Source organism: Mus pahari, chromosome 7 (genome assembly GCF_900095145.1).
Source record: "Mus pahari chromosome 7, PAHARI_EIJ_v1.1, whole genome shotgun sequence".
Lineage (NCBI taxonomy): Eukaryota > Metazoa > Chordata > Mammalia > Rodentia > Muridae > Mus > Mus pahari.
In genome coordinates this window covers 15807594-15821959 of record NC_034596.1, presented here as the reverse complement: position 1 = coordinate 15821959, position 14366 = coordinate 15807594, and the positions used below count along the sequence as shown (strand labels likewise).

Below are 14366 nucleotides of genomic sequence, written 5' to 3'. Positions count from 1 at the left end.
TGGAATGATACTTGACATGCAGAACCTGCAGCTTGGCTTGAGATGTCTTCATGAATTTATTTTTCCCAAAATACAAGGTTTCTCTGTGTAGCCATGGCTGTCCTAGAACTAGGTCTATAGACCAGGCTGGCCTCAAATTCAAGAGATTTACTGACCTCTGTAAAAGTAATTTTTATTTTCCTGGTGTAATTGTCATCCTGGAGGCTTACTGCCTCTGGGTGCTAACCTAGGCCTAGTCCTAGGCTTCTAGCTTCTGTAGAATCTAATCTAGACCTAGAATGTTTTCAGCCTCTGAGACTTACTGCTAAATAAGCTCACCCTTTCTAGTTCCTTCTGATCTCTGGCTGGCTGGTCCTATTCAGCTGTTCTGGCTCAACTCCTCTTCAAGATGACTGATTCAAGCTAGCTTCTCTCAGTTTCTTAAAAAAATTGCTCTGCTTGGCCTCAGACTCACTTTGGCAGTATGTTCTAATCTTCTGATTCTCTGTGCAACCTATCGCTTTATTACCATCCTGGTAAAACTGCCTTCCTTCTATCTCTGCACTCTTAAGTAGCTCCCCTTTCCTCCCTCTTCTCATGAGAGTTGGGCATATCTTATTCTATCAAATCTTTCTCTGATTCATCACTTTGTCTGCCAATCAATAAGACATCACTTTCAACTGTGGGTGCTTCCTTCTACAAACTAACTTTACCTTCATTGTTTAGGATTAAAGGTGTGTACTAAGGCATGTCTGTATTCCAGCCAAGAGGATTAAAGGTGTGTGCTAAAGAGCTGAGCCACATGACAACTAGAAAAAGTTTTTTTCGGTAAATATCACACTCTCAGGGTTCATAGTATGATCAAACATTCTGCTACATACCTCTGCCTCCCAAGTGTTAGGATTAAAGGTATGTGCCACCACACCTGGCTTGTCCATAATCCTTAACCTAAACACACTTCATCAAGCAGGTAGACCTTACTGAATTCTATCAAGTTGGGAGACCTCACTACTAAATTCAATCAATCCTTCACTGCTACTTTAGGTTCAGCACGGGATAGAAAACAAGCTAAGTAACACCAGGAGGAACAACCACATATATTCAAGACACATACTCTACCAGAAGACTGGCCTGACCTTATAAAAGTTAACACTATGAGGAAGAGGAAATGTGGTGTGTGTGTGCTGGGGGGAGGGTATATTCTAGAGTGAGATCCCCTTATCAGTCTTTGCCACCCTTTCAGACGGCTTCTCCCTCACCTACCAATCTTTCTCCTCCCCCTTTTCCATCTGCTACTTCACTGGGCTCACTGAGATTCTGTGTAGCCCAGAATCCACATAAGGGCAGTTCAATACCTCAGCACCTTCCCCTTAATGAGTCCCTCAACTTTGCAGAAGTGACCATGCCCATCTGCAGACTTAGCAACTCTCACAAATGAAATGACAAGGCTCTACACCGCCCGCCCTTCCCCCCTAGGAGCATGTAACTAGAGTCCACTTCAGAAGGTTCTAACCAAGGCCTTGTCTTATACCAGGCAGGTAACTAACCCTGGTAAACTACCCTACTTCTACGACCACTCATGGTGCAAGACAGAGGGCTGGATATGATGTCACCAGCCCACAAGTGTAGTACACAGAAGGCCGAGGCAGAGGATCATGAGTTTGAAGCCTGGTTGGGCAAGAAACTGCTTCAGGAAAGCTGCTGAAATATATAGGGAGAATCTCAATAAAACAAACAAGCAAACAATAAATAAATAAACCCAAAAGCCAGATAGAAAGAACAAATTGTGGGCCACTGATTACACAGGATTATAATACGATAAGTGATAGACTTGCATTTCTCACTCATACTCAAAGCAGTGAGTGAGTCTGCTCTTTCCTCCAGGCCCCAGTTACAAAGCCACAGGCTCTGTCTCAGGTTCTACCTGAGCATCAGTAATGCATGGTCCTTTGATGCTGCTGTATCCAAGCCTGTGAAGATTCTCCATTCGCTCTTCTCCCCATTGCTCTAAATGGAATGGCTTCTGCTATTTCCAGTTTCATATGTCCCCTTGGGTGTTCATACCCACTCTGGCTTCTTCAATGATCAATCTGTACTTACTTAAGAACATTCTGACCTGCTAACCTAGACACATACATTATGGTGTACCAGGTATTGAACTGTGGCAAACTATCACTACCCCTCACTGTCACTGACTAATACTTAAATGCCAGAAACACACATGCTGGCTTGTTCAACTCAGGACACTATTTCATGGGTATTGCAGTTCTACGGCTGCCCACTTTTTATCTGTGTGGGCCCTCTGGTGACAAATGGAGCTCAGCTGGTCAGGTGACCACCTGCCCCCACCTGTCCTTTCACTTCAGCCCTCCTACGACCCTGTCACTCTTCTGACATTGTCTTCTTGTGAACCACCTTACCCACAAAGTCACTCTAATCCCACTCAATGACTGCCCTCCACATAAGACCCTGAAAGCCTCCCCCGCTCCTCTGCCCCACCCCCAACTCTGGCTCACGACTCCCTGTGACATGTTGGCACGGTACTGTCTGCAAGTGTGCAGTGGGACATTTCAGGCTTCCCTCTGTATCCCATCAACAGAGGATAGGGCTTGAGAGTGGGAGGGTTCTCTCGTTCTTTTCTCAGACCCCAATTGAATCTGCCCTGAAGGTACTGCTGAATTTCGAAACCTATCATATAATTTGCTGAACAGTACCTGATGCAAAATATCTCCAAACCTTTATTACCATCCTCTTTCAAATCTCTAACCTCAATTTCCACATGTCATTACTAATCACATAAAAGAATACACCAAAATAGCATTTCACCTGCCGCCTGCCTACATTTGTTACTAGTTTCTACTAATAGCTAGGCAGGCTGAGCACTGAGTCATAAGAGTGCCCTTTCTGAATCATCCATACCACTTCCTGTCCTTTCTTCTTCCAAGTAGATGAAAAACTCAAGAACTGTCCTGAGCAATCCAAGCGTGATCTTATGAAGCAAACACAGTTTGAAACTCGAGAGCAGGAGCGTGAGCCTACCTGAGCTAGGATAGAGGCAAACATCATTAAGGTCATGCTCTGGCTCCAACGAAGTAAATATTTTCCCCTAAAACAGTAAGCAAAAAGTAAATTACTGAAATCATCAAAGACAGCTTTTAGCAATGGCACATAGAGAAAATAAAATAGAAACACAACCCAGATAGTGCCACATAAAAGAAAGAACCTAATGGAAAGGACTCATACTCAGAAATCTCATCTGTCTTATCCGCATAGCAGATAGTCTTGTTTCAGAAATGAATTGACCTGTTTAAAACAGAAGAAGACTCAAAGCCTTAGAGGTGTCAGGGCAAAGTAGAAGACATCAGGGTTAAAGGGAAGCTATGCAGCAGTGCCACCAAACCCCAGAGACAACCAAGTACAACCCAGAATCCTGTGAGGCCGGAACATCAATCACTATATGGTAAAGGCTCCAACATTCCACTTTAAGTGTGGGGAGACATCTACTGTACTATTGAAAACTAAGAAGAAGGCCCAGAAGTAGGCAGGAGTGGAAAAAGACAAGGAAAAGGAGAAACAAGGAAAGCAGGTCACACAAAGCCAGGTAATCTGTTAGTCAAGAGGAAGCACTTAGTCTTAAGAAACAAAAAGTACCAAAATAAAATTGATTGCTGTAATTACAGTGTAATATCTTCAAATGGGGATGCTGACAAGTTCTGCCAGCTCTTGCAGCGATAAGTCATTACCAGAAGACACCAGGATGTGGTGCACCCAGGGCAGAAGTAGGTGGAGCTGAAGCCCGGGCAGGATGGTTATTTCGAGGTTGATGAAAATCAGTAGTCAAGTTCTTGTTCAACAGTGAAACTCGCCTGGCTAGCTCCCACTGAAGTGGGAAGGAGAGGGCAAAGAAAAGAAGAAGAGAACAAGAACTACGACAGCACGGATCAACAGAGACAAAGGGGTCATTGGTACCAGAAAACCAGGACACGGGAAACACAGCAGAGAGGGGCCTGGAAGGACACATCCAAATGGAACTACTACTAGGCTTAGGTAGGATGGGAGCCAGGTCAAACAAACACCTTTATAGTATCTTGGGCGTTCTTGGAAATAAGAGCTAGTATGGTAGCACACAAACATAATCAATCCCAGCATTCAGAAAGTGAGGTAGGATGGTGAATTTGAGGCTTGTGTGGGTTCCATAGTGAGTTCCAGGTAAGCCTTATCTACATAGTCAAACTATCTCTAAATACACACAATGTATGTACTTATACAATGAAAAACAATCAGTAAACTGATTAGTGGTGTTGTTGTTATTATTATTTTGATCCACAGTCTCACTGCATAGTCCAAGCTGGCCTCAAACTCTTGGTTCTCCTTCCTCAGTCGGCCTCTTAAGTGTGGAAGTGTGCAAGTACACACTGCATAGGTAAATAGTGTTTTTCTATCAATTAGTTAGGGTTCCAGAAAAATTATTGATCTAAGATATGAAAAGTCTCCCAGGAGCCCTCAAAACCCTCAAACTCAAAGCCTACCAAGCAGAATGCTTAGCCCCTGCAAGGATCAGGGTAGTGTTTCCAAGAATTAGGAATGCCTTGAGCTGGTCATCTGCTGCTACGTTAAACAGTAATTAGAACAGATACATCTCAAGACAGAGCCAGAGGAATAAAGTAAGGTCACCACTTCTGGAGATTAAACCACAATATCTTAAGAACATTTTTGTTTGTTTGTTTGTTTTGTTTTGTTTTGTTTTGTTTTGTTTTTCGAGACAGGGTTTCTCTGTGTAGCCATGGCTGTCCTGGAATTCACAGGCTGGCCTCGAACTCAGAAATCCGCCTGCCTCTGCCTCCCAAGTGCTGGGATTAAAGGTGTGTGCTACCACTCCCGGCCATATTTTTATTTTATGTGTATTAGTGTTAGCCTGAGTGTATGGTTATGCAAAATGTGCGTGCAGTGCCTGGGAAGGTCAGAAGAGGGTGTCTGCGCCTCTGAGAGCGAAGTTTCAGAAAGTTGTGAGCTGCCATGTGGATGCTGAGAATTGAACCTGGGTCCTGCAGGAGCAGTCAATGCTCTCAACCACTGAGCCATCTCTCTAGCCCCAAAATGCAAAATTTAAAAAATTCAAAAGTACTGGCTAGAAAAGCCAAAGTGACAGATGGCTGGACTGTGCCTGACCTACCATTATCCACAGCAAACACAACAGGTGCCTGTAAAAGCCGGTACCCACTCCAGGCAGTGAGTGAGGAGGCACAGGCCTTCTGCTCAGCGCCATCTCAGGACTGTTGTTACGCTCACTCTGTAGCCTATAGAATTAATATGTGTATTAAAATCAAAATGATTAAGAGTCTGTAAGGCTGAAGAGATGGCTCAGCAGTTAAAAGCACCTATTGCTCTTCCAAAGGACCTGAGTTCAGTTCAAACCACCCTGGTTAAGGCAATTCACAAAATCCCTATAACTCCTGCTCCCAGGAGGTCACCTGAACAATGTAGTAAACACAAAGATAACACTTACACATGAATAAAACTGGTTTTTTTTTTCATTTTTAAAAGAGAGTAAGAGAAGTAATTGCTATACTGAATTTATTTTATTGACGTAATGAAGTTAACTTCAATTCTCTCAAAATGGTTTTGAGACAAGTCTCACTGTAGCCCAGGCTAGCCTTAAACTTGAATTGATCTTCTACCTCTGTTCCTAAGTACTGAGATGACAGGGGTGAACCATCACATCGAGCCCAGGCACGGTGGAACCCATAGCGAATCTGATGCTATCCTGAGCTACATAAAACCCTGTCTTTAAAAAATAAAAAAAATAAAAAACTGGGAGTGAGGGGGAGAGGGAGGATGGAGAGATGACTCAGTGTTTAAGAGCACTGACTGCTCTTCCAGAGGTCCTGAGTTCAATTCCTAGCAACCACATGGTGGCTCACAAGTATCTGAAATAGGATCCCTCTTCTGGTGTGTCTGTAGACAGCTACAGTGTACTCATGTGAAGAAAGTAAATAAATAAATAAATCTTAAAAAAACAAAAACAAAACAAAAATCAAACTTTAAATACATGAAATGAAAGCAGAAGGTAGATTAAAATCAGCAACCCAAAACAGTGTTACTTTTAAAATAGCATTTGTAGTTGAGAAGAAACACTAAAATATTTTTAAGAAAACACTACTTGAAAAAAAATGAAACAAAGTTAGCCTAGCCGGGCCTTGAAGCACAGGCATGTAATACTACCAACTGGGGAGACTGAGGCAGGGGGATCACAAGCTGAAGGTCTGCCTAGGGTAGAGTGAGTTCAAGGTCAACTTGGGTAACTGACTGAAGCCCTCTCTTGAAATAAAAACACCATTAAGGATGTAACCCAGTGGTACAGCACTGGCTAAGCACACACAAGGACCTGAGTTCAATCCCTAGAATTATCACCAGAGAGAGGCAGACAGACAGACTGACCAATGTACAAAATTACTATGTCCTTACTATTTCTAGACCCTGCCTGTTTTGAGATGGGGATGGGGTATGAACCTGGGACATGCACTGACTTTAGAATAGAAGAAAATCAGCAGCTCCCAGAACTGTGCTGAAAGGTCTTGTGATGGAGCCAGCAAGCTGGCTCAGCAGGTCAAAGTGTTTGCTGTGCCACCTGAATTCAACCCTGGAACCCATGGTGGAAGAATAATATCCAAGTTGTCCTCTGACCTCCATGTGCATTACAGCACATAGCATTCTCAAAGGCAGTAGTAATAAAATAAAATCAAGATGGTAGGGGCAGACCAAAAGGCTCTTCAGAGGCAGATTCTATTTCACAGTGATTTTCTCTCCATCTAATACATGTCCAATAAAATGTGTGCCAGGGGCCTGGCAACAAGGCTCGGGGATAAAAGCCCTAACCACCAGCCTGATGACCTGAGTCCAATCCCTCCTCATGCACAAGTGCACATAAATCAGAATGTCGTAATGAAGACAGCTCATGTCAGCTTTGCCCAAACACTGACAGACCCTAACCTAAAGTGACTAATATGCTGGTTCCCAGATGGCTACTCAGCACTCCCTTCTGAAGACACACAGAAAGAGAAGAAGCACTGGGAAAAGGCAAGGAAAACAGGGAGCAATTGCAGCAGAAAGTACGTACGGAGTCCTTGTTCCACATTTTGACAATTCTAGAGTCTGCAGACAAAACCAAATCTAGTGAATCCTGGAAATGAACTGACTTAATTGGCAGCCCGTACTGGTGATCCTTAACTAGCAATGGCTTATCCGAGCGAAGATCATATAACAACACCTAAAAGAGAAAAGTTAATTCTAGTCAAACAAGCCATTTCCAAACAACACATTTAATACTCACAGTAATGGGAGCTGGGGAAGCAGCTAAGCACTAGAGTACTGACTCAGTACCCACAAAGCCCCAAGTTCATTCCTTAGCCCAGCAGAACCAGATGGTGGCACATGCCAGTAGTCTCAGCACTTGGGATATAGAGGCAAGAAAATCAGGAATTCAAAGTCATTCTTCGCTACATATCAAGTCTGAAGCCAACATGGGGTATGAGAGCCCTCCTCTCCTCATACACAGACATACACATGAAGAAAAAAAAATAAAGAAGTTGGAATAATGACTGCCACCTATTTCATAACCTTCTATGAACATGACAAACATACTTGGTCAGAGCCTAACACTAAAGTCAGCTCTTGGAAGTTTTATGACTTTAACCCTGAGAATATTTTTTAGATCCACTAATTTGATAATTACTGATCTATACTAAGAAAGGAACGGATATTCATAAGAATGTTTTGCTTGCTAATTAACAAATCTGTGGCCTAGGACACAGCAGGTGCTGCTGCAACAAATGACCTTGAGTGAGCATTGTGAGTTCAAGGCCAGCCTCTTCTACACAGAGTTCTAGGCCAGCTAGCATTATATGTCAAGACCATCTCAAAAGAAAAAGAAAAAGAAAAAAAGGCTCCTTGCATGCACACATCTTGGAAATATTTAGTGAACACAATTCTTATTTGCAGGATTCCCGGGGTCTTCAAAATATGTACTTTAAATCTACTGTGACTCTCCAAGAGTAGAAAGCTGATAGAATTCCAAATTTGGGCCACACACTCTAAAAAAATACTGTTTCAAACCCCTATCAGGAATATCTGAGGACTACCTGGACTCAACTCTAACACCAAAGGACTAGACCGATCTTCCGAGGTGTTGAAGGACCTAGTATTCTGGAGCACCCTCTCCACTCAGGTCTCACTCACAATCCAAGTGCCTTCCAATACACATCCAAAATACTGGCTCACATGCTCACATGTGACATTTACCTGCCCTGTGGATGTTCCAACTGCCATGCTCAAGGCTCCATTAAACTTCAATGCAGAGATGGTGGGTAAGCTGTTTATCCTGAAAAGCAAATGTTTGTCCTCTGTGACTAAGTAACAGGGTCATCATTTATCCTCACTTCAAATCTAACAAGAAAAATCAGATTACCAGCTGTTTATAACTGTATCCAAACTTTTATAATAAAAAAGACACTTCCCACACAGATGTAATCCATAACCCACCTTCATCTTCCATTCTACTCAGATAATACAACACTGTTCTCAGAAACGTCTCCAGGATTCATTCTCATTCTCTCACTCTCTCATTCTCTCTCTCTCATTCTCTCTCTCTCTCTCTCTCTCTCTCTCTCTCTCTCTCTCTCTCTCTGTACATGTGTGTGCAGGGTCACCAGGGGTCAACATCAGATATCTGTAATCCATGTGTGCTTTGGAATAGAATATTCAGTGATTCTGGAGTTTGCTAGTCAGGGACCCCCAGGGACCTTCCTGTCTCCATCTCTCCAGATCTGGGATTAGTTACTGGTTTACATGGATGCTGGGGATCTAAACTAAGTCATGTCTTTCACAGCTAGCACTTTATTGAATGAGCCATCTTCCCAGCCCCCAAACATCCCTTTCATTACTCAAAGAAACAATTTATCTTGGGATATGGGTGGGTATGCTTACTTCTGATGTAAAACCAACTTCACCAAGGCAGGTGAGATAGCTCAGTGGTTAACAACATGCACTGCTTCTGCAACAAACTCACATTCAAATTCCAGCATCCAAGTGAAGTGGCTCACAACTACCTATAACTCCAGCTCAGGGGATCTGACACCTTTGTGCTCTGCAGGCACCTGCACTCATGGGCAAACACACACATACTCATAATTTAAAATTGTCTTAAAAACAAAATAGATCAACTTCATTCATCTAAAATGAAAGACTAAGACCTAAATCTCGATGGTACTGAAGAACAAAAGGTACGGCTATAATTCTAGACATGCTTCTCATGTACCAGCTGCACACACTAGCGCCAAAACATTGAGGCAGAAAAAAGAGATTAGGTCAGAAGTAGACCAGAGCTGGCTGTGCTGATGCCTGCCTGCAATGCCAGCACGCAGGAGGCTGAGGTACACTACACAGTGAGATAATGTCCCACAACAAGAAGTAGAAAGCAGCTCTGCTTCCAGTCCTTAAGGGCCAGACCATGCCTGGAGCACTAGTGAGCCTCTCCTGCCACCTACAGCCTTAGCCTGGAGCTGCACTGAGCAGCGGCTAGAGAGGAGGCTGCTGCTCCTCAGACTCCACCTCCTACTCTTCAAAATGAATTTCAGAATAACTGTTCATACAGAATGACCTTCCTACTCCTCCCAGGCTTATTTCATAAGGCAATTTTATCACTTTCTTCAGATAAGTAAATGAATCCTTCAATAATTGTAGTTTATGTTATGAGAAGTTTACCACCACCACCACCACCTCTTCTTCCACCTCCTCCTCTCCCTTCTATTCCTCCTCCTCCTCCTCCTCCTCCACCTCTTCCTCGAGAATTGGTAAGATACCAAATTCACTGACTTCTGCACATTCATTTCCTAACCAGCTCATGTAACTCTCCTATTAATTCCCCCTGGCTTCCAGGCAAGTCTGCTGACTTCCTCAGGCAGCCAGTCAATCATGGAAGACAGCCTGCTCTATCCAGTACTTCTAACTTCTCTACCTTCTAGAATTTACTAAATAACACAAGTGACAAGCTACAAGGTTTGTGGGGAAAGCATAAAGCTTAATTAAAAAGAAAAATACAGGGGCTAGGGAGATGGCTCAGAGGTTAAGAACACTGGCTGCTCTTTAGAAGACCAGGGTTTGATTCCTAGAACCCATCCATAACTTCAGTTTCCGAGGACCCAACACGCTCTTCTGGGTTTCATGGGTACTGTACTTATGTGCAGATACAAACAGACATACGTAATTAAAAATAAATAAATCTTAAAAAAAATGAAATACAATACAATAAGATCACTTGAAACAATCAGCAGAAGAAAAAATCAGCAATTTTTAACATTTCTTATGCTTCTGGATGTTCTTCCTATGACAATAAACACACATGGCCATGGTCATTGTCCTTTTATAAAAATGTTACAAGAATTTAATAAAACTCTATGACAACTATATATTTATTTCAACTATATATTATGACCACTATATATATGACAACTATATATACATATATATATATATATATATATATATATATATANTATATATATATATATATATATATATATATAAAATTTCTTTCTCACTGAAAGGTATATATCTAAAAATGTGTATTTATATATACCCTTCCCTACACTAATAGACTTCTGAAACATAATTCTCAAAAGCTGAACAATGAGTACGTCATTGATGGAGAGTTTTCTTTTACAAAACACATTAATTAAAGTACCTAACAAAACGTCACTTTCTGTACATAAAGAACTCACCAAAGTCTCTGGTAAATAACTATCAAGTACTAAGGTAGGGAGAGGGTGGTATAATCCCAGCATTTGGGAGGAAAAGCATTAGGAGTTCAAGGCCATTCTCAGCCACACAGTAAGTTTGAAGGCAGCCTGACACTTATGTTTTAATATAAAAAGAGGAAAAAAAATCACTACCTGTTAAGCAGTCAGGTAGCTTTAGTTAAATGCTACCTCTGTTCTTTCTAATAACAATAAATTGGGAGAGGTGTCTGTGTGTCTACAATATACCAGATACTCAGGAGACTCCCATAGACCCAGGAGTTAATATCCCACATGGAGAGGGGAGAGCCTAGCTCAAAGAACAAACAGGGGCCAGACAGAGGGTTCAGTGAGGCCAACCGTGGGGCACCTGCTCCCAAGCCTGACAACTGAACCCACAGGTAGAAGGAAAGAAGAGTCTTTTCAAAGCTGTGCTCTGACCTCTACATGCATGGGTGTGCCCTGCCCGTGAAAAGTCAGTCAATCAAACAAATGTAATAAACTGAAAAGAAAGGAAGAGGAGGAAGAGAAAGAGGAAGAAGAGGAGGAAAAGGAAGAGGAGGAGGAAAAGGAGGAGGAGGGAGAGGAAGAGGGAAAGAAGAGGAGGAGGAGAAAAGGAGGAGGAGGAGGGAAAGGAAGAGGAGGAAAAGGAGGAAGAGGAGGAGAGGAAAAGGAGGAAGAGGAGGAGGAAGAAGAGGAAGAGGAGGAAAAGGAGGAAGAGGAGGAGGAAGAGGAGGAAGAGAAGGAAAGAATGGTGAGGACTGCTGGGGAGGAACCTCAGCTGAGGACAGGGAGACAGGGCCCACTCAATAAGGTGGTAGATGCTTACATTTATATTAGATTTTCTGTAAAACAACTTAGCAGGAACCCAAGAAACTCAGTCCTAGATGCTTGGGAAATCATCACTGAACTGCAAACATTGGATATGCTCCTGGAGGCTCTGGTTGATCAAATTCTGCTACACAGCAGGGGGGTCTCTGTTATTCTTTCTGTTTCAGAAACTGCTTAGTGTCTTTTGTTATACTAAATATAATTATTTTCAAAATATTTTATCACAACAGCTGAAAATCCCTTATCTCTAAAGAACAACAACAACAACAAAAAATCAGTACAAAATGTGAATCAATTTTCAAAAAAAAAAAAAAAAAAAAAATCCCAGTATTTCAACCAAATCCATATGTGGTGCACACCTTTAATCCCAGCACTTGGCAGGCAGAAGAGGGCAATCTCCCAGATCAAGGCCAGCCTGGTCTACAGTGATTCAAGGACAGCCAGGGATACACGGAAACACTGTCTCAAAAAAATCATAAACAGGAAAAAAAAAGTACTCCCATTATTTCTAAAGGCCAGAGTGAAGACGGCTTTTCCCATCCTTTTCCTCAGTATCACATCTCCTACAGTTACTGCACTTCCACTGGAAACAGCCTTGAGATATATTATCAGTGACTACTACACGTCTGTTTGCTTTAAAACAAAACAAAACTGGCTGGAGAGATGCTTCAGCAGTTAAGAGCACAGACTGCTCTTCCAAAGGACCTGAGTTCAATTCCCAGCAACCCCATGGTGGCTCACAACCATCTGCAATGGGATCTGATGCCTTTTTCTGGTGTGGATGAAGACAGCCACAGTGTATCCACATACATTAAATAAATAAATAAATAAATAAATAAATAAATAAATAAATCTAAAACAAAACAAAACAAAAAACAAAAGGAGAATTGTGTGAAAACACGCAGGAATGTACCCAGAGGTCAGAGGACAACTCTGTGAATCTGGTTCTCTTTCCACCTCTGGGGACTCCAGAGACTGAACTCAAGTCATCAGGCACACACCTTTGATCCAAGCACTCAGGAGGCAGAGGTAGGTGGATTGTGATTTGAGGCCAGCACGGTGTATACAGAGTTCTATGCCAGGCAGGGCTGGAGTGAGACTGTTTCATAAGAGAAAAACAAGAAACAACAACAACAAAGAGAAACAAAGTCAGGCTGTGATGCTAAGGGCACAGGGAACTCAGAGCACACATCTCGACATAATTCAAAGACAAATCAATGCTTAAAAGTGAGAGAAAATTAACCTCTCTGCTTCTGACAGAGTGAGTAAATTTAGTATTATGTTCTTAGTATTAGTATATTTCCTGATTTTTTTTTTTTTTTAAATGCTGATGGGTTAAAACAATGTGGCAACTGAGGAGCTGGCTCTGAGGGAAAGCACAAACTGCTCTGAGGGGAGCAGAATTTGGTTCCCAGCACCCACACAGGCTGCTCACAACTGCCTGTAACTCAAGCTCTGCTTCTAGGGGATGCAGTGCCCTCCTCTGGCCTTTTTCGGCACCTGCACCCATGCACAGGCACACACCTTATACAAAAACAAAAACAAAAAATCCTTAATATGCATTTTTGCATTAGTGTATTCTATGTGGAAGTGAACTTCCTGGCTTAAAGTTGCTTAATATTCTCTACACCATGCCATGATTAGTGAAGTTGATTATCATTTTAAAATAAACCCCAAAAGCAATCAAGAAAAATGAATGTTTCTATTGTCACTTTAAATGTAGCAGTTTAAAACAAACACACAAGTTTACTTCTTAACACAGAGCAAGATTTATGCATTAGAAAGATGTATCTAACTGTCACTAGTTGTTTTACACTGGCTTGCTTGCCCCTGTGATAGCAAGGATTGACCCTGCAGCCTCACATACTCCATAGGCACTCTCCTACTGAGCTGCATCAGCCAAGTCAGTCAAAGATGCTCCATGTAACCCATCTTTTCAAAGGACTTATGAATTCCCACCCTAAAGGAAATCATGCACTAATTTAAAGGGTCCTTAGTGTCACTGCAGCCTGTCACCATTAGACACTTCACCCTCCAACATGACATCAAGGGACGGTATATAAACTCTCCCTGAAGTACACGTGGATGTGCTGGAGAAGCAGTGTCCAGAGAAAGGCTTTTCTGAAGAGCCTGGAGCAAAGACCTGCCTGAGGGTGGTCTGCCTACAGCCAGCACCTGGGCAGTGGTGCCAACCTGGGCCAGCCCATGCTGGTGAGTGGATGACAAAGACTCGTTCTTACTTGATTCAAGCTGCTACCTGTGTCACGTTTTTTCTCTCCAAGTATGTATTGCTCTAAATGTTTTAAGTGTAGACCAATAAGAACAAGAAAAAAAAAAAAGAAAAGTCACCTTTGCTTCCTTCACCATAGCATTCAAAGCACACATTCTCACCTGCCCAGTCACTAATCCTGGGAATGAAAACTAAAAACCCACGCTGCTCCGAGAAGTCCTGGAGAGAGGGAATCTCCCTGGCTTGCCCAACAGCTTTATAGGACAGCAATCCCCGACACCAATCTCAGATGTGAGTCAGAAAGAGTTCATCCTTTGGCAATTAATTTCACACTGACACGCTGACTTAAATCAGAAGGTTGACTGACAGTTATACTGCAAACTGCAAACTGATTGCTACTTACTCTGAATCTGCTGTGACACTATTTAATGCACAGTCTAACACGCCAACCCTTTTTCTTACTCTTGGATCCCAGCATTCCACTCGACCCTGAACAGAGGAAAAAAAATAAGTAAAAGTGTAACTAGAAAACTTTT

At 42.3% G+C, this 14366-nt stretch overlaps 1 protein-coding gene across 1 annotated transcript in view; it reads right to left on the bottom strand.

Moving 5' to 3' along the window:
* Positions 1–14366, bottom strand: part of Nol10 (nucleolar protein 10) — an 84621-nt gene that overhangs the window by 55023 nt on the left and 15232 nt on the right. The window contains exons 9-12 of the mRNA XM_029540909.1: positions 14234–14319; positions 8278–8356; positions 7097–7246; positions 3019–3085 (exon numbers count right to left, since the gene is read on the bottom strand). Coding sequence (XP_029396769.1) covers positions 3019–3085; positions 7097–7246; positions 8278–8356; positions 14234–14319 — 382 coding nt within the window. The remainder of the gene's footprint in view (positions 1–3018; positions 3086–7096; positions 7247–8277; positions 8357–14233; positions 14320–14366) is intronic.